Source organism: Phocoena sinus, chromosome 3, assembly GCF_008692025.1.
Source record: "Phocoena sinus isolate mPhoSin1 chromosome 3, mPhoSin1.pri, whole genome shotgun sequence".
NCBI lineage: Eukaryota > Metazoa > Chordata > Mammalia > Artiodactyla > Phocoenidae > Phocoena > Phocoena sinus.
In genome coordinates this window covers 49,492,564-49,512,707 of record NC_045765.1, presented here as the reverse complement: position 1 = coordinate 49,512,707, position 20,144 = coordinate 49,492,564, and the positions used below count along the sequence as shown (strand labels likewise).

At 44.0% G+C, this 20,144-nt stretch overlaps 1 protein-coding gene across 3 annotated transcripts in view; it reads left to right on the top strand.

Moving 5' to 3' along the window:
• SH3RF2 (SH3 domain containing ring finger 2) overlaps positions 1-20,144 on the top strand; it is a 143,757-nt gene that overhangs the window by 63,287 nt on the left and 60,326 nt on the right. For all 3 annotated transcript variants that reach the window (XM_032627944.1, XM_032627946.1, XM_032627945.1), the window contains exons 4-5: positions 1,193-1,288; positions 7,713-8,033. In XM_032627944.1, coding sequence (XP_032483835.1) covers positions 1,193-1,288; positions 7,713-8,033 — 417 coding nt within the window. The remainder of the gene's footprint in view (positions 1-1,192; positions 1,289-7,712; positions 8,034-20,144) is intronic.

The window sequence follows — 20,144 nt, the reverse complement described above, 5'->3', positions numbered from 1 at the left end:
GAATGTATTTGCTAGGAGTCAGAGTAGTGGTTACCTCTTGCTATGTGACAGGAAAGAGTACTAAAGAGCCATCTTGGTGCTGGAAGTATTTTATATCTCTTACTCTGGGTTGGGGTTTTGTGGATATATTCAATTTTAAAAATTCATCAAGCTTTACATCTAAAATGTTTGTACTTTATTGCAAGCCTATGCATATTTTCTGAAAAGTTTTTAAAAATCAGTGTGTCTCTATGCACATATATTTTATCCTCATAGAAAAGAATCTGGGAAAAAATGTGTCAAGCAAGATGTTAACAGTGGTTGTACCTATATTGTGATAGAATTCTTTCTTTGTTTTGCTTATCTGTGTTTCCAAGTGTTTCTACAAATCTCCATATAACCTTTGGTAATAAGAAACATTCAAATAAAAAGCCACGTTACGTTTGATACATTAAAAATTAAATAGGGGGACTTCCCTGGTGGTGCAGTGGTTAAGAGTCCGCCTGCCATTGCAGGGGACACAGGTCGAGTCCTGGTCCGGGAAGATCCCACATGTTGTGGAGCATCTAAGCCCGTGCACCACAACTACTGAGCCTGCGCTCTAGAGCCCACGAGCCACAACTACTGAAGCCCATGTACCTAGAGCCCATGCTCTGAAACAAAAGAAGCCACCACAATGAGAATCCCTGAGAAGTCTGCACACTGCAACAAGGAGTAGCCCCCGCTCGCAGCAACTAGAGCAAGCCCACATGCAGCAACAAAGACCCCACGCAGCCAAATATATACATAAATTTATTTAAAAAATTTTTTTTGAACACTGAAAAGTGTTCAAAATCTGAATGAAATTCATTCTTCCTTTAGCTAAGCCAAAATTCTATCTCCCTACCTCTTCCATCTTGGTTTCTCCATCAGATTAATTTAAATGAAAAGCCCAGATTCTGCTGGTGATGGAAAATTAGAGACATTTCCAAGTTTTCCTATAGGATTTCTTCAATGCTCCAAATTACTTCTACTCCTCTTTTGGTCTTGGTGACCCAAATACTGCCCTTTATGAAGAAAGATTATTTTAGTGGAAGATTTTGTAAATAAATTGTGAAAGAGTTATATTCCTTGCCCCTTACACCATCTGAGACTCCAAGCTGATCTCCACTGAAGGCTTTCAGCACCTGAAAACTGACAGTAAATGCTAACCAGGAGACTTTCTCTCTTTCAGGATGATATCATCACTGTGATCAACCGAGTGGATGAGAACTGGGCAGAAGGCAAGTTAGGAGATAAAGTCGGCATCTTCCCAATCTTGTTTGTAGAGGTACGTGACTATCAAGTCTACATCTGATTCAAGCTTACTCAGAATTATACATGTGCTACAGTGAGTAATTCCTATTTGATATGAGGCTTATTTAAGAACTAACTAAAGTCTTGAAAGAAAAGATGCTAGATGATAATACCCATTTCTGGCAAGAGTGTGGGAAAATGGGCCTTTGCGTTCTGCTGATAGGAGTACAAATTGGTGCCATCTCTCGTTTCCAGACTCAAACTCCTATCAAGGATGTTGAAAATGTACATCTCCTTTGAGTCATTAATTCCACACCTGAGAGTTCATTATAAGGAAGTATTAAAACAAGTGTGCAAAGATATGTGTACAAAATGTGCAAAAATGTTCATTGTAGCATTGTGCATAGTGGTGAAAAACCAGAAATAATCTAAAACTCAACAATAAGGATTTAGTTTTTTTAAATTATGGTGATGGAAAAATATATACCCATTAAAAATAATGTTAAAGGAGAATACTCAATATCATGGAGTATCTGGTATTATGGAAATATGTTTGTGATTTATTGTTAAGTAAAATAAAGTTTAATGAGTATAAAGTTTCAGATTTAGAAGATGAAGTTCTGGAGCTCTATTACAATGTGGATAAAATTAACACTACTGAACTGTATACTTAAAGATGGTTATTATAGTAAATTTTGTTATGTGTTTTTTACCACAATTAAAAAAAAATTAACTGCTTGAAACTAGCTTTGTAAATACATATGTGTATATATAAATGGATAAAGGGCTAGAAGACTATGTACCAAGATATTAACAGTGGTGATCACCAGATGGTGAGATTCTAGATAATTTTCATGTTCTTCTGCTGACTTGTATTTTGTAAATCTTCAGAAATGAGCACATATTACTTCTATTGTTTTTTCAAAGCTACTTTGAAAAAAAAAGAAAGAACACATGCTAGGCTATCTACCTATTTCTCCAGGATAGTAATATAACCTATAGCCCCTAACCTCTCTAGCCATCATTCTCACCCCAGCTTGAAGCAGGTCATTACAAATTTAAAAGAGAGGTTTCACTGTTTAACTGCACTTATTGGGTGCTTACCAGGCAGTGCTGAGCTATAAAAGAAGTAGAAGGTATGCTCCCTGCCCTCTAGGAGGGTGGGATGAAACAGAACAGAGGTAGAGTTGGAAAGAAGGGACCACTTCTACCATTCGTAAGAGCCGAAGTGGGTTCTGAAGTGAATGGTGTGCCCAGAACACTGCCCAGCTGTCAAGGTTCCCTCAACCTCTCATCTCAATCTGTATGGAAGAAATGAAAGATGGAAGGGAGGGGAAGAGGAATGGTCCAGAGAGGCTGGTCTTCCTACTCTCTTCACTAAATGATGGTGCTTTTTCTCTTGTTGAAGCCCCTTCCAGGTACAGCCACCCAATTCTCTCTACGTGTTCAACTTCACTCATTTTATGAGGCTCAGCTAGAAATCTTCTTTTTCCATAAAATTCCAGCAACTAGTTGAATACTCAGTTGTCTCTTTCTTCTCAGAATACCTGATGGGTGTGTGGCTTGTACTTCACAGGCTAGCCCAACACAGAGCAGGTACTTCATAAAAAAAAATTAGCTTCACAAGTGAATGAATGAAAAAAATAGTTGGGAGGTGGTCCGACTGACCAGGAAAAAAATTCAGAGAACATACCTTTCAACGTGACCCTGTCCTAAATATATATTCAATCATTCAACTTATTTTTCATTGACTGCCTGCCATGTCAGGTCCTGTGCTAAGTTCCAGTGATACAAGACAGATATGAGTCCCTACTTTCAAGGACTGTAGGGGCAGACATGAATAAATAATTATAAGTATGATGAATGATGCAAAGAGTGAAGGAGAGGGAACTATTGGGGGGAGGAGAGTATGATGTTCAACTTACCTGGGTAGGGTGTCGGCAAATGCCTTGTAAGCCAAGATCTGACAATGATGAGGAGCAAGCATGGAGGGAAGAGTGTTTTAGGGAATGGAGGTAACATGTGCAAAAGTCCTGCAGGATGAGGAAGTGTGGTGCCTCCAAAGGACCAAAGAATACTAGAGCTGGAGCTTAGAGAGTAAGAGAGAGACAAAAAAAAAAAAAAAAAAAAATGAAGCCAGGGAAGCAAATGGGACACACACCACAGGAGACTTTGTAAACCTTCCTGCATTAGTCAGGATGAGCTAGGTTATGCTATGGTAATAAACAGCCCCTGTATCTCAGTGGCTTCACAAAGAAAAAGTTATTTCGAATCCACATTACATGTTCAGCACAGAATGGTGAGAGGCTGTGCTCACACAGTCACTGAGGAACCCAGACTGATGAGGCTGGGCCATCTTGTAGCCGTGCCATCTGGAACATACGGACTTCCTAGGTTTCATGGCGGGGAAGAGTAAAGAAGAGTGAGCTGTGTATCAGCAAAGGTCTCAGCTCTGTGACATTTGTCACTCCCACTCATAGTGCATTGGCCTGAACCAGTCACATAGTCCCACCTGGCTTGAAATCAGCTGAGAAGTATAGGGGACTACTTGGAGTATTTGCTGAGCATCCTCACCTCTGCCGTATCATAAGAAGTTTGGACTTGACCCAGAAGTCAGAAGACACCACTGATAAATTTAAAGTAAGGCAGTGACTCCATCAGATTTGGGGTTCTTAAAGATTGCTCTGGATGCAGTAGGAAGAATAATTTGAGGAGGAGGGATTTAAAAAAAGCAGAAAGATCAATTAGGAGGCTACTACATGGCTCAGTTAGAAAATGATTGTAGCTTTGACTAGTAGATTGGAAACAACTGGACAGATTCCAGGACCTTTTAGGAGGTAGATCCACAGGAGCGGGGGATAGGGGTGAGGAAGTGGTCAAGGATCACGCCCCATTTTCGGATTTGTGTGTCTAGGTCAGTGGTAGAGCCATTTGCTGGATCAAGCAACATATGCTGAAGAGGAACAATTACGATGTTTGGGAGATAACCGTTAAGTCTCCAAGGACAGAGATGAGCTACAACTAATCCTAGTTGGATACATAGGAGGTGCTTAAATTTTTGCAGATTAGAGCTTGCATGGTCCCCTGTATTATTTCAAGAAGCTTCTTCATAGGTCTGGGGGAAAAAGGCATCACTGATTTCATTACCCATTTCTGATATCCTTTTTTCCCAAAACTTCTACATTTAATGATTATTCATTTGGATACTCTCCCCACTATTCCACCTCTAAAATTAGTGATTACAAGAACCCTCACAGTCATCATGAAACTAGGGTCCTGTTCTCCTAATTGCTAGGAGGGGAAAAGATATCAACTGGTTGCTCTAATCTGGGAACCCGGTTTTCAAAAATTACTTGAAATCTAAATTGAGCTTTTTAAAGCAGTACTTAAATTTTGATTCCAGTCATTTCATTAAGACCAGCACTTGCTGAGAACCCTTTAAATAAGTTTTGAACTACCAGCGCCATGCAAAGCAATTGGAAGGAAGGAGAGCTTTCTTCTGAGAGTGAGGTGGGCTTTTTGGCATAAACAGGATTTTTCTTGTTAATGTATCATTTGACTTATTGAATTGCATCTGGGTAAAAGGTGGTAAAACAAACGCGGAGCTTATGCCCGTTCTTGTCAGGACTTCTCCAGCGGGGCCTGCCTGGGTTATACGAACCTCGCTCAGCCCAGTGGACCTCAAGGATATTGTTTCAAATGAGTGGGTGCAAATTGAAGAGCTCTGCAGTCCTTCCCCGGCTGAGCTATTAATCACCCTGGCAGAGGACAGGGAGGACCTAGAGTCACACGGGGCTCTTTGTCTGTGTTGCTGATGGAAACACCCACGGTATTGCTCACCTGGGGGCAGAACAATTAGGTGAAGGCAGAAAAAAATTAACTTATTTCATCGTGGCTATGAATGACCAGAAAGAACTTTACTCAGTCAACTCAGAGAGCGTGTATCATCGTCTTACTGGGTGAACAGTGGCGGGATGGGTGCTCTGGGGGAACAAGAGACATGGTCCAGGCTTCCATCAGAAGCGCCCTAAATAATTTCAGTAATTTCCCAGTTGATCTCCCTCCTTCCCGTCTGGCACTTCTGCATAGCAGCCAGCGTGAGTTTTTATGTATTTATTCTTATTTACATAGAGTAAACTTTGCTCTTTTCGGTGTCTCTGCATTCTGATAAATGCATACAGTATAACCACACTACCATCAAGATATAAAATAGTTTTAACACTTGCCAAAAAATACGAGGGCAGGCTGCCTCTTGGAAGTCCGCTCCTTCCCTGACTGCAACCCCTGGCACCTACTGATCTGTCTTCTGTTCCTGCAGTTTTCCTTTTCCAGAATGTCACAGAAATGGAATCACATAGAATGTAGCCTTTGGAGTCTGGCTCCCTTCACTTAGCATAATGCCTTTGAGGTTCATCCATGTTGTCGGGTGTATTGGCAGCTCGTGCCTTTTCTTTGTTGAGTCATACGCCACGATGCGGATGTGCCGGAGTCTGTCATCCATTCGCCGACTGAAAGACACTGTGATTGTTTCCAATTGTTTGGCAGCTATCACTAAAGCAACTATAAACACGTGCATACCAAGTTTTGAGTGAGCCTGAGTTTTCATTTCTCTTGGGTAATTACCTAGGAGTGGGATGGCTGGGTCAGACGCTAAGGAGGAAACTGTCAAACCGTAGCATGAGCTTCTAAATAAAAGCATACATCAGATCATGTCACCCTTCCACCTAAATCCTGCCAAAGGCTTCCTATTACAGTCAATAGACTCAGAGCCTCCCAGTCGTATGCGATCCGGATCCTGCCTGCCTCCATGGTCTCCTCTTTACCACCTGTTCCTCACTCACTCTGGTCCATCCTTCTTTCTGGTTCTTTCACATCGTTTTCTCAAACAGGCTGAGCTTTCTCCCTCTTCGGGATCTTTCCACTAGCTCGCAATCCCTCTCCTGGAATGTTCTCATGCTTGTCTTCACATGGCTGGTTCCTTCTTGGCATCTGTGTCTCAGCTTGAATGTCACCTTCTCAGCAGGTCTTCCTTGACAGCCCCCCCCCCCGACCAATCTAAAGTAGCCGCCTCCCGCAGTCACCCTCTGACACATGAGAGCATTTATTACCGCCTGGTCTTTTCTTGTTTGGTTGTTTACATGCTGGCTCTGCCATGTATGTCACCCCTTCAGCTCTCTTGTCGTTAAAGTGGGCATAATAATGCCCCTTCCCCTACTTGATGGTTTCTTTTCACAATATTACAAGCTTCTGGCAGCAGGAACTACATCTTTTTAAAAATTTTCTATCTCAACTATATTAATCATCTTAATCATCCTCACATTGTTATTAAAAAGTTCTTAAATGAAGAAAAAGTTCTTAAAGGAGCAAACTCCCTTTTACCTCTATAGGTGAATCTCTAAACTAGAATGAGACACGTGCTTTTAGAGGGCAACTGGTGACAATCACCGTGATGGAAATTTAAGTAACTGTCCTGGAAAGTTTATTCACACAATCCCCTTTGTCAGCATATTTCCGATTTCTGAAGGACATGAACTCACAGGGCCCTTGGTGGGCAGGGTACTCAAAATACAATACAGTCAGTGGTGGTGCTAGAGTTGGCTGGAGCTAGATGGCAAGGGCTGGGTGTTAGGTTTTCAGGAATCTTGCTAGCCAGTTGTTAAACCATTGGTAGATCTTTACACCACAGAGATTGGTAAACTCTACAGATTGGGGTAAGGGGTGTCATTTGTTTGTTTGTTTTGTTTGTTTTTCTGATGTACCAGCACACCACTGACGATAAGAGGTATAGAACAAGAGAGAATGGTGATGAGGTAAAAGTATTTAAAGGAAGTAGTAAAAGGTGGTCTTAGCCTTAGGTGATCCAGGGTCCTGAATGGATTTACATTCTGGTTAAACACTTATCAAACGTATGAACTTGAGCAACTTCATCCACTCATTATTGCACAAACACTCACTGAGCACCCACTCGGGGATACAGCAGAGAACACATGTATAAGGTCTCGGCCCTCAGGCAGCTAACAGTCCAGCGGAGGAAAGGAAGATAAATGATTACCGTGTGGAGTGGGAAAGCATGGGGGCTGCAGGAACACTGAGAAGGACAAATAGCCAAGTCAAGGGTGGAGGGGGGGATTCAGGGGTGGCTAGAGGAAGAGGGAAGTGTCCCCCAGGTAAAGGAGGCTGGGACGATGCTGAGAGACGGGAAAATCAGAGTAGAGTATCATGGCTTGTTTTAAATTCTTCAGACTTCAATAAGAGTCATAGCTACGTTGCAGGAGAGTTGTGAGAATTGATTGATATAGTAAAGGAATTGGGATATATCGATAACAGGTTGAAGCTGACCAAGGAATGACAACTGAGGCGGTGGCATCTGAGCCGACTTCAGACTAGCCTGGGTAAGACACAGCCGCTCACACGAGATCAGGATGCCTAAATTCTCATCAGACCTTTTGCCTTTTCAGCCAAACCTCACTGCAAGACACCTCCTGCAGAAGAACAAAGGCCGTCAGTCATCCCACACAAAAGGCATGTCCCTGGTGTCATCTTCCAGAGGCAAGGCGACCAACGCACCCACACTCCGAAGGGGCCCGGGGTCCAGGAGGAAGGGGCCCGGGCAGTTCTCCATCATGACAGCCTTGAACACCCTCAACAGGATGGTGCACTCTCCCTCGGGGCGCCATATGGTGGAGATCAGCACCCCAGTGCTCATCAGCTCCAGCAACCCCTCTGTGATCACTCAGCCCATGGAGAAAGCGGATGCTCCTCCCAGCTCTGTGGGGCAGGTAGGGAACAAACCCCCGGGATAAGGGCACCTTGGAGTTGGGCACGTGACCCACACCGTGTCACAAGCAATATTGGATCTTTAGTACCTGCTAAGCCCCCATAATGCATTAATAACAACTAATGTCATTATGTGTCAGAACTGTCTACACATGATCTCATTTCATCCTTGAAACAGCCTGTGAGCTAGGTATTATTATTATTGCTATTGTTACCCCCATTTTACAGATGAGAAAACTGAGGTTTAGAGGAGGGGGGTTTGCTTTCCCTTGCTAAGAGCCATGGCATTGATTCCTGTCCCTTTGAGAACTTCCCTCCAAGGAGATAATGACATCTGTTTTCTGGGATCACAGTTTAACATTCACTGTTCCATCATGTGGCAGGGAAGAAAAAGGAAGAAAAAGAAATTATGGGTTATTGGGTGTTTTCAGGACTAGCTATATACTTTGCAAGGCCCAGTGAAAAATGAAAACGCAGGTCAAAAATGATTAAGAATTTCAAGATGGCAACAGCAGAGCATCAGACCAAGTGAAGGGCCCTTCCGAGCACAGAGCCCTGTGTGACTATACATGTCACATACCCTTGAAGCCAGCCCTGGTGGTTTTCATATGGAGCATTTAATGAGATAATGTATGTAAAGTGCTTAGCACAATGCCTGGCACATACTGAGTACCCAATAAGCATTAGCTCTTAATACTATTGTTATTAATACAACTGCTGTTATTATTAAGCCTGGCCACTGAGTTGCCGACTGAAGGGAGATAAGCCAAGGGGCCGTCCTGGCAATCCAGAAGCAGAACTACTTCTAACAGCATGAGGCTATTTAGGTTGAAGGATGCTTTAAAAGATGAAGGACCAGAGGTACAAGGCAAAGTAATTAAGAATTGCATGTCAGGTATTCTGCTATAAACACTCTTTGGAACCATGCAGGTGACAACTTGAAAAGACAAACCTCAACTTGCACTGATGTAATTTTTATTAAGCTGTAAATCTTGTTTTTAAACATGAATCTCTACCTTGGGATTAAATGACTTAATTGGACTCTAATCCCTTTTTAACAAGACAAGGAGGAGGAGAAAGTCAAGGGTTCCTCAGAGACCTGTGTGCTGGTCTAAAAGGAAAACAATCACCTGCTACAGCACTTCAGACCTTATACCACTGTCTGCATCTCTAGGAGGCTGGCTGTTGACATCATCCTGCCCGCCACTTGCACTACATACACACACACAATTACACTCTCCCCTCCCTATACACTCTCCTTGCATTAAAAAACTGTGAAATTCCCTTCCCTTCCTACACGTACACACTCCAAACACTTTTTTACAAGTACATACACACTTTGTGCCCCAAGTTCTACACCCCGTACACACACATACACACACATACATGCTCCAACATGGGAGCCTAGTGACTCACAGTTAAGCGAAAGACTAGCAGAATTTTTCTGAAACCATTCTTTCTAAATATATAGACATAGGTATACGAAGTACAGCCCACACTCAGTAGATCTAGGCTAGCTCACTCAGCTATAAGTTGGCTTCCCAAAGGATTTAACCAAGAGTCACTTTCCCTGTGCCTTTTTCATTCTTCTCCCTGGTCATTTACCTCATCAACAGAGAGGCTGGACTGAAGCAGAGAATCCTAGTAGATTCAAAACAAGTAGTATTCCTTCCTAATGCTCACAAATGGTGAGAATTCCAAAGTGTGGCATTGGCATACCCTATCCCCAGGGAACCACTGCACAGTACTGATAGCCTTTTCTCAATTCATATGGTGGTGGATTACAAGTGTTTCTACATGTTTGCCCAGATGTTGTCAAAAACACACTCTTAAAATGCCCCACTTATGAGCTACATCTAAAGATGAGTGGAAAGTTGAGCAAATGACAAGATCTCCTGCTTCCTTTTTCTCTAACATCCTTGAGAGCTGTGGTTGGGTCTGTCTTATCAAACTCCCCCTCCTTCCCTATCCCAGCACCTTTCATATTACATAGTCCCTAGTAGGTGGTCAGTAAATCAAGGAATCAAGACATTTGGCTTAAACATCTGGGCAGATGGTGGTGATGTATACATAGACAGGGAAGACTGGAGGAGGAATTGTTTCCTATAGAAAGATCACAGGTAAGTGTAATTCTTTCAACCAGTAGACATCTGTTGAGTGCTTACAATGTACTAATTACCAGACTGAGTCCTGGGGATTCTACTACCAAAACCTCAAGAACAGCAATAACAATCTCAAACATTTATTGAAAGTAAAAGAATTGATAGGTAGAAAAGGAAGGAAGGAAGGGAGGGAGGGAGGGAGGAAGGGAGGGAAGAAGGAATTCTTTCTTTGTTTCCAGTGTCCTGAGTCCGGCGCTCCATCCTAAAATATGGTAAGAGCCTTTGTAGGTGAGGTACTCTCACCACTTTACAGTGACGTAATTAAGACCCCCAAAGAAAAATGGTTGGGCCACCGTTCCTAGAATTAGTGAACAGTGAGAGTCTGTTCTGACCATAGAATTGTGTGATTCTGGCCCATAAGCTCTTGTCACTATGCTTCGCCATTAACAGAGACGTCATCAGGCAACACCGTTACATCAATGTAGTTTATCTTGAATGTCTGTAGCCTCCCTTTTCTTGCACATCTTCACTTGACTCCAAGGCCTTCCAGCATTCTCTTCCCTGCCCACCCCTCAGTAAAGAATTTGCCCTAAGTTTTCTGCACCTCAAGAAGGTTTTCATTTACTATCACTTTGTTCCTTTATGAACTACCGTGTCCAAGCATTGTGCACGGTACTGAAGGCACCAGGAGTAAGCTCTTGCCCACAAGGAACTCACAGTCTAGCAGGGATACAGAAAATAAATGACTTACTATGGTGGAGTTAGGGCTTCCTAAAATGAGATGAGCACCCTGATGGCACCCACACTGACTTAGGCGGTGAAGATACTTGGAATTTTACAACACAGAACTGTCGACAGAGAAAGTTACTTCCTTTCCAACTTTCCCCAAGCCTCTTGGTGATATCAGAAAGTCTTAGTTTGGTGCTAGTCTGTCTTTAACGTCCTTTCTCAGGTTTTGCTAATCTCCCTCTGTCAGGAAGAGAAAACCAGGCATCAGGCTCAGAGCCTTGGGCAAGCAATTGCCCATCTCTGAATTTCATAACACTGTATGTTTTCATCATGTTGTCGGATGGTTATCCTCCATATCTTACAAGTGATACCAGTTCTTGTTCACAGAAGTCTATGAAAATTTTTAATACTTTATTAACATGTTTAAGCTTTTTTTTTAAAGAACAGTGAGTTAGTAAAGGTACAAGTGATATGTGGATATGGCAAAAAAACATGGAGATGGGACACAATGCAGTTTAGAAAGCACCAATCCAGAGTAAATATATGCATAATTAGAACATGCAGGAAGTGCTACGGAAGCAGAGAAGAGGGCATTTGTTAGCTTCAGTCCTGTTCCCTGAGAGAGGGATATTTGAATATTTGAACATTGGTCCTTCTGTGACTGATGTGTAAAAAGTCCAGGAAAATGTTTTAGGGAAAAGCCTCTTTAAAGAATGTTCAGTCCCCACCAACTAAACGGAGGGGGCTTGGAGGATCAAGGAGTAGGTTTTCTGAAAACACCTCTAAAGAAACAACGAAGAGGAGGATTGTCCTTCACCTCTTAAACACCAAAGGGTAGCAGTTCCTATCTTCTCACAGAGAGAAGCTGAAGCAAGGAATTCTGTTTTCCTGTTGTCATTGTGTCCTCCCACCCTTGGGAAACCACCTGACACATCTGGCTGGAACGTCAGGAAGTGACCTTAAAGGTGAACTTTGGACTAAACACAATTGTGCTTGAAAATAATTCAGGATTAGACCTGAAGACTCTGAGTAGGTTCCATGGGAAACTGCACTGGAGGAGGTTAAGAAGGGGGATTGGAACCAATGTAGTTGGCCTTTGGGGGAGTCCTGGAGATTATCTCTAGGTCTGCACTGAGGACGGCGATGCCTTTGAAGGAGAAGGAAAGTCAACTGCATGGGACACGAGTTAGAAAGAAGTCCGTCAGTAATGCCTCTTAAGGGAAGTCACAGTGCCAGGTCCACCCTGGAGATTCCAAAACTGACTTCTTCAGGATGTGGAGTCGGTTTGTCCCATCTCCCCACTCACAGCACCATGAGGTGCTCTTGTTTGCTGTAACTCTAGCCTTCCTAAGACATTCTGCTCCCCCAGTCTACGCACCCTCCCTGCCCAGGGAACTCAGCCTCTTCCTCCCTTCCCCCTCCCGCCACTGCCAATCCCTCCAGCCCCCTCCTTCAGCCTGCCCCTTCCCCTGTATCACAGGCCCAGGTGAATGCAACTGCAATGCAGCTATATAGAAAGCCTGTCGTTATTCCAGAGTTCTCTCTTTCCCTCACCTTCTACATCCAGTTCGTCAGCAAGTTCAGTTTGCCACCTAAATTGCAATTGTTTCTATTCATCCCATCCCACTGCCTTAGTTTTGGTCCCCATCACTGCTTCAGTCTCTTCCTGGTCTCCCAGAACCTTGCTCAATCTCAACCCCTCACCCTGCCGACCCCCTCACCCCTACCCATTCTCCCAGTCATAGCCTCCATACTCTGGAAAACCCAAATCCGTTTGTCTGCTTCTCCTCCCCAGACCACCAATGGTTACCTACAGTCTTCAGAAGCGACAATACCTGCCATTAACTAAGTGCCCACTAAAAGTCAGCAACTCTCAATATGAGATGATTTACAGACATTATGACTATTCTCACAACTCTTCAGAGTAGGTGTTCATATGCCCATTTTACCAAACAGAAAAGGTTTGGGACAGAAAAATTAGATAACTTGCCCAAAGTCTGAAAGCTAGAAACAGACCCAGGATTTGGGGCCAGACCTGTGCCTTCTCTCCCAAATGAGTGAAGGCATTCTAAACCCTCCCTGATGTGACGGTAGCCTTCCAACCTCCCCCCATGTCCCCTGCCACAGGCATACACAAAAGGTGCAGTGACCTTCTCAACATTTGTAAGCATAGTGTATACTAGGCCACCTCTTGGCTTTTTGTCCTTGTACCCGGCATAGTGCCTGCATTACTCTGGGCAATGAACAAATGTTTGTGGAATAAATAAATGCTGTTCCTACTGGAATTTATTTTTGGTTCATTTGCCTGTCACAGTCACATGCATACCCCAAGCCCTGTATGTATACCATTTCTTCAAGGAAACTTCTGCCACCCCTCTTCTGCAGAATTAATATCTTTCCCCTGTGTTCACATCACATTGTTTACACTTGTGTTCTTAGTACTATAAGCATCCCGTATGTATCTTATCACCAGGCTTACTAGATTGAAAACTTGTTAGGGGCAGGAGTGGTGTTTTATTCATTTATGTTGCTGTTGACTTTCCAAAGCCCCAATAAAGTTTTCTAATAACATATTTTGCCTCAAGAATCAAAAACAAAGACAGAGGCCTCTGATTTACTTAAATAACTACCAATCCCTTTCCCCTCTTCTGATTACCCAGAAAATAAAAGAGGGAAGATAGAGAGGGGAAAGACAGGCCACTGAAATCATTCCTTATGATGTGATTCCCTCCTCCAGGCCTCCTCCATCCCATCCCAGGATGATAATGGCAAGTCCAAGCATCTTTCCTGGGCTCCTGGGAAGATGAGCTGTCATGTGCCTTAGGGAATTCTGAGGTCTGTAAAGCTGACTCTCCTTTCGATCCAATATTCAAAATATTCTGAAGAAAGTAATTTCTAGGAGCTTCAACTATAAGTCCAGATCTCCTGTGTCCCTTTGTCTCCATCTTTCACAGAAATCTCCCAACCCAACTTTAGGGTACTCAGGACAGCCATGAGAGATGGTTTTTACTGAGTAGTAAGATAATTTTTTTTTCCTTTGGACACAGTGTCAGTGCTAATGTATGTTTAAGATTCTTAGCTAATCCTCCTTCTAAGGTAATTTACAGACATAAACTTCCCCTATGCTTATATTCTTATTTTGATTATCTTCCAATATAAATCTTTATCTTTACAATTTTCACGCAACAAACCCCTGCTCACAAGTGAAGCTGTCAGAGCTCTCTTGAACTGGCCGGATTGGCCCCAAAGTGTCGTGAGTGTAAAGTGGGGAGGCTCCACTAAATGAACACCTGTCCCCTCAAACTGTTCTGTTCCATGTCATCATTATCTTCCCCAAAGTACCTTCTATGGGACCTAACAGGTGCTTGAAATATGTTTATTAAATTTTCAAGAACATACCCCTTGGGTGGAGACAGCCCCTTAGACTGTTCTCATACATTATCAGTTAATGTCTTAGCAGGAGTTCCCTGGCTGACATCTGAAAGCAAAAAAAAAAAGACACAGGGTAGAACCAGAGGGCCTCTGCTGCCCTCTGCTCTGCCAGATCCCCTGGGTAAAGAGCTGTCAGGAGCCACCTAGAGAAGCAGTGTTATGTCCAGGGGAAACCACTCCAGCCTTAGACCCAGACACCTCTCCCCTGTCTCAGCAGTGAGACCTCTGACAAGTCCGTAGCCACTCTAAGCTCCAGTTTCCATCAAAAAAGCAGGAATAAACCCCTGCCTCACAAGGCTGTCGGGAATATCAAAGATGTAAAGTGGGTGTAAAGTGCTTGGCTCCCATTTTTATCATTTTTGTTATTATTAAAAATGTTAGCAGTCAAAATTTCTTAGTAGTCAGTTGCTAGATTTCTCTTCAAGCACTCTCCTCCAGGTTTTTTGAACTTTTTTGTAAGAGAAAATTTCAAACACATATAAATGTTAAGAGAAGAGCACAGTGAACCCTCCGGTACATATCACCCAGTTTCAACAATTATCCACTCACAGGCCTATCTTATTTCAGTTATACCCCCCCCCCCGCCCCCGCTCATGAACCTGCTCCTAACTGAGTTATTTTAAAGCAAAGCTCAGACATAATATCATTTCATCCATACACATCTCAGTATCTCTTTAAAAATTTCAGGGAGTATTTTCTTCCAAGAGTTTAACATAAAAGTGATCCCATTATCACACACTAGAAAATGGAAAATAATTTCTTAAAAACATTAAATGTTCAATGCTCAAATGTCCATATTTGCCTTATAAGTTTCTTACAAGATGCTTTGTTTAAATGACATCTAAATGAGGTAAACACCTTGCATTGGGTTGATATGTCTATTAGATTTCTTTTATTCTACAGGTCCTCTTGCTTTTGCTTTCTCTCTCTGTCTCTCTGTCTCTCTCTCTCTCAGTCTCTGACTCTCTCTCTCTGTCTCTCTCTCTCGTCCTTTGCCATGGACAAGTAAAAAATGCCAAGTCATTTCTCCTGTTGAATTTTCCACATTCTGGGTAGTACTGGTTGAGCCTATGCAATGTTAACACATTCCTCTCTACCATTCATGAGGAACCATTCATGACCATTTATTCGGGGCTGCAAAATGGTGACATTCCAAATCTGTCATCCCTCCTGAATTTTTTTTAATATTTATTTATTTATTTGGTTGGTTGGTTGTGTCAGGTCTTAGTTGTGGCAGGCAGGCTCCTTTAGTTGCAGCTTGCGGGCTCCTTAGTTGTGGCATGCGAACTCTTAGTTGCTGCATGCATGTGGGATCTAGTTCCCTGGCCCGGGATCGAACCCAGGCCCCCTGCACTGGGAGTGTGGAGTTTTAACCACTGCGCCACCAGGGAAGTCCCCCTCCTGAATTTTTTTAAGCTGCAATGCTTCTGTAAGATTGACTACTACCTTCTAAGAGTTGATGATGTGTAAGATCCTATACTGTGAGTTTTAACTAAATTATTTCACAATGATCTCCAAACTTTCATACCATAGGCCCTCAGCATATACTAGGGAATCCAAAGTTCATGTCTTAACCACCATATATTTATTCTCTCCCCACCCGTCCCGTGTTTCTCTCTCTCTCCTCCTTGTTTGTTCCTGGGTGTTTCCCTAGTTCAAAGACAGGACTCATTTCTCACCACCTTCTCTCCTGGCATGTTTGCCATCACTGAACTGCTACTCCTTTTTCCACTGGCCACTGCCAGCTGGGCTAATCTCCCCTGCCTGCCTGTGCCAGTCTGCTTGTTTACATCCTTATCACTGCCCTCAGGCCGGCCTCCTCATCCTGGCCCCTTCAGCCGTGTGTTCACCCTTCTGCCCCTCCTGAGGACTGGTTCCCACAGCTGGGCTAAGACCAGGAGGAAAAGACCAGGTTTCTTCAGCATGGAGAAGAAAGGGCTTCAGTGTTGCTGTGGGAATAGGAGTTGACTTTACTTTTCCAAACATGGGTTTATAGACTGGTTTTGTGTTCCTGTGTCTGGAAGAGGAAAGGAACATAAATCAGCACATGAAGGATTTCATGAGGAACAGGGAGAAATCTCTCCCATCACATAGACTGTTAGAAACTAAGTACTGAAAATGCTGAAGGAGCCTGTGGGTGCTGCTGTTGGATTTTGGGGTGGTTTTTATTTTTCCCTGTAGAGGAAGGCAGCTTAATATAAACAGAAGGGCTCTGAGTCAGGCTAAGCTTCATGCCACGGCTTTGCTACCTAATAACTAAGTGACAGTGAACTAAGTACCTTACCCCATTGAGCCTCAGCATCCCCATCGGCAAAATGGGCAGGTCCTTCCATGCGAGGTCTTTTCAGGGATTAGCCATCACTCAGTAAGCTGCTGCCATTGCTCTTACCTGCTTGCCTCCAAGCAGAGTGTTTAGAATATATCATCATTGGTGTGATTGAGGAGAACCCCTGGCTTAAACCGGGCATTGAGCCAGACATCTTCCAAGATCCAGGTGACCCTTCCAACCTGAATTCCCTAAGGTATATTTTTCACAACTCCTGGCCAACACGGGGGTGATCTTGTCTCATTTTATATGTGAGAAAAATGGCAGGAAAAGGTAATTCCGTAACAGAGTCAACGTCTTCCTCCAAAATCAAATCAACTAAATGTGGCTTAAGACCAAACTAAGAGTCCTTTTACTGCATCATTTAATGCCTCGTCCGTGAGCCATGTGGTCCCAGGCTGCAAGAGTGATCATTAGTACAAGACAGGTGCCATCACCACCTGATGTGCCATGATGTCACCAGTTAGGCCTAGGGATCTGATCCGAATGCTCCCCTCCATCAGCAGCATGACCAGGGGTGGGGGGGGTGCATTTTGCCTCTCTAGGTCCCAGTTTTCTCATTTTCTAGGTGGAGTTAATAAAACAGACCTGGCAGAGCATTATGTGGCTCAGTTAGCGAATAGCACACTCTGAAGGTAAGTGACACCAGGAAGAACAGCTCCTATTATTTAGTTAATGATGGTCCCGGTGGTGATTCCTCTGGTCTTTTCTCAAGCACACTTTCACACAAGAGTTCTCTTTCCTTTCTGGCTACTGCAAAGCTTTCTCAGCCCCAATAGGTGTCAGGTAGAGATCTCCTCTAGGAGTTTTTTAACAAAGAGCTTTTTGGCACTTTAGGGAGAAACAGTATAGTAAGAAGATAAAAATAAGGGCTTTGGGGGTCAGCCAGCTCTCACTCTGCCTCTTACTGAGCAATATAACATTGGGCAAGTTACTTAATCTCTCTGGACCTCTGTTCTTCCATCTGTAAAATGAAAGTGATGTGGTGATTTTTGGTTTTTTTTAAACCTCTTAAGATCGCTGTGAGGATAAAATGAGGTGATGCATGTACATGAGATAATGGCCAGGGTTTGGCAGTGGTAAATGGCTCGGTAAATGTTCACTGTATGATTAATGTTGGGTCGGCTCAGGAAGCTATGACCTGCCCCCATGCCCATGCCCCAGGGCTGGCCTGTGCAAACAGGCCTTGCTAAGAATGCCGTCCGCCAGCAGCACGCTTCAGAAGGATGCTCCATCAGAGCCTGCCTGGGGTGCAGAGGCTTCCAAAAGTCCCCGTGCTTCCTTGTTAAGCAGTGGCAATTCTGGAAGTAGGGAAGGAGTATGGCTTTGGGCTTGTATCTTGCAGCCCCTTGGGGCAACTGTATTTGCTCAGCTCAGACCCTCAGCTATAATCCCAAGGGGAACCCGCAGGAGGGAAGCCATGAAAAAAGACTTTGGACAAAGGAGGAGACCAGGGTGGAGACTGAGGCGGGGCCGTGTTTCCACCATCTTTTTTTCGGCACCTTTCAGCTTTTTCTGTAAGCCACATCCTCATCTGATCTAGTTGCTCAAGCCCCTCACAGCCCACCAGTGAAGCAGCCAACAAAGAGTTGTCAGGTGCCCCCAGTGCTCCAGGCACAGGCAATACAGTGGACTAGGCAGACCTGGTCCCTAAGCTTGTGGAATCTCCAGACCAGCAGGGAAGACAAATACTAAACAAAGTATTATAAATACCTGATACAAGATTGTAAGTGTGCAAAGTTCTGTAAGGTTGAAGGATGGGGAATGAAGAGAGTCTGAGGGTGGTCAGGGAAGCCTACCTGCAGGAAGTGACCTTCAGGTAGAGAGAGACCTGACGGATAAAGGAAGTCAGCCTGGGGAAAGAAGGTGGTGAAGCGAGACCCGCTCCTCAGCCCCAGCAGCCCAGTTCACTTTATACTGAAGCTAACGCCAGAAGACAGCAATGCTCCTGGAGCACCATGAGGCCTGCAGTGCACAGATCCCCGCCCTGCCCAAGCTCCCTGAGGTACTCTGGGGAAAAACCATTCTTGTTTCTGGTGACCAAATCAAGTTCGGTAATTAACCCAGCTTGCTTCTTTGATTGAGCATTTCTTCAACAAGAAGTTAAACTTTACATCATCATTCTGCCCAATTAATCATGGCAGGTGAGCTACTCAGGGACCCCAGCCCTGCCAGGGTTGAAAAAGGGAGCGGCCTGGCCTGCACCACAGACATTTTAACACAGACTCTTTAGCCCCGGGAGCCAGGAGCAAGGGTAACTTATACCCAAGGCCACTGGGGCCCTTAACACACACACACACACACACACTCACAGAATTCAGCATGAAGGAAAAATAGGAGAGGAAAAATAAAATAGAAGGGCAAGAGAAAGAGAAAAGAGGTGTACAGGGCAACAGTCAGGGACAAGGAAGGTAGTATAGAGAAGGGTAGTACAGGAGACATGGACATTCCTTAATGGCACAGGGACCTTGTCCATGTGGCTCAAATTTGCAAGGACTCAGTAATAGCACCTTTCACACAGACCTGTTAGGAAAGTGAATGAGATATTCACATAGAGAAGGATTTGTCAACCTCAGTACTGCTGACATTTGGGGCCAGATAACTCTTTGTTGTGGATACTGTCCTATGCACGGTAGGGTGTTTAGCAGCATCCCTGGCCTCTACCTACTAGATGCCAGGAGCACCCACCACCTGGTTGTGGCAACAACACATATCTTCAGACCTTGTCAAATGTCCCCCAGGGTCAAAATTAGCCCCAACTGGGGGCCATTTATGTGCGGGAGATAGCACAGGGCCTGGCGTACAATACATGTAGAATAAACGGCAGCTGACATAAGGTCTGTGCAAGGCAAATGCCCTTTCTGAATATCAGACCCTTCTTCCCAAACACATGCCAAGAATATAAGGGCTTTGGAGAAAAACTGGAACTTTCCGTAGGTGGGACGGGTAGACTTGCCAGTGCCATCACTGGAAATGTGCAAACAGACTCATGTGCACAGGGATGCAGAGGCTGAAGGGACCTATATATTCACTGGATTGTTGGAACAGGTCCACTTTCCACTCTGCTCAGCTCAGAGGGAAAGGAGCTAATTTTGTGGCGTGGGTAGCAGGTGCCAGGCCCAGTGCCAGGGTCTTATATACAGACCAGCCTCTGTGAGTTCTGTGAATAGATATTATTATTTCCATGTTAGATGGAGGAACTGTGACCCAGAGAGGCTAAGTAACTAGCTCAGTGTTACTCAGCAAGTACATTTCAGGATTTGGGTCAGAACCCAGGTCTGACTCTCTTCCAAGCCCATGCTCTTTCCCCACCCAGGTGGTAGGAGTAGGGCTTCTCATATGCCTACTTGATCATTCACAGTGAGAGTTTAAGAGCAATTCGAGGGCAGCAACCGGGCTTAGTGGGAAGGAATGATGGGATTGATTAGCAATGTCTGCCATGGGCCCAGGAATAGGAAAAGGAGGCAGGTGTTCCAGGTGTTTGCCATCCTTGTACAGACCCATAATCCAAGATTCAGTGATTC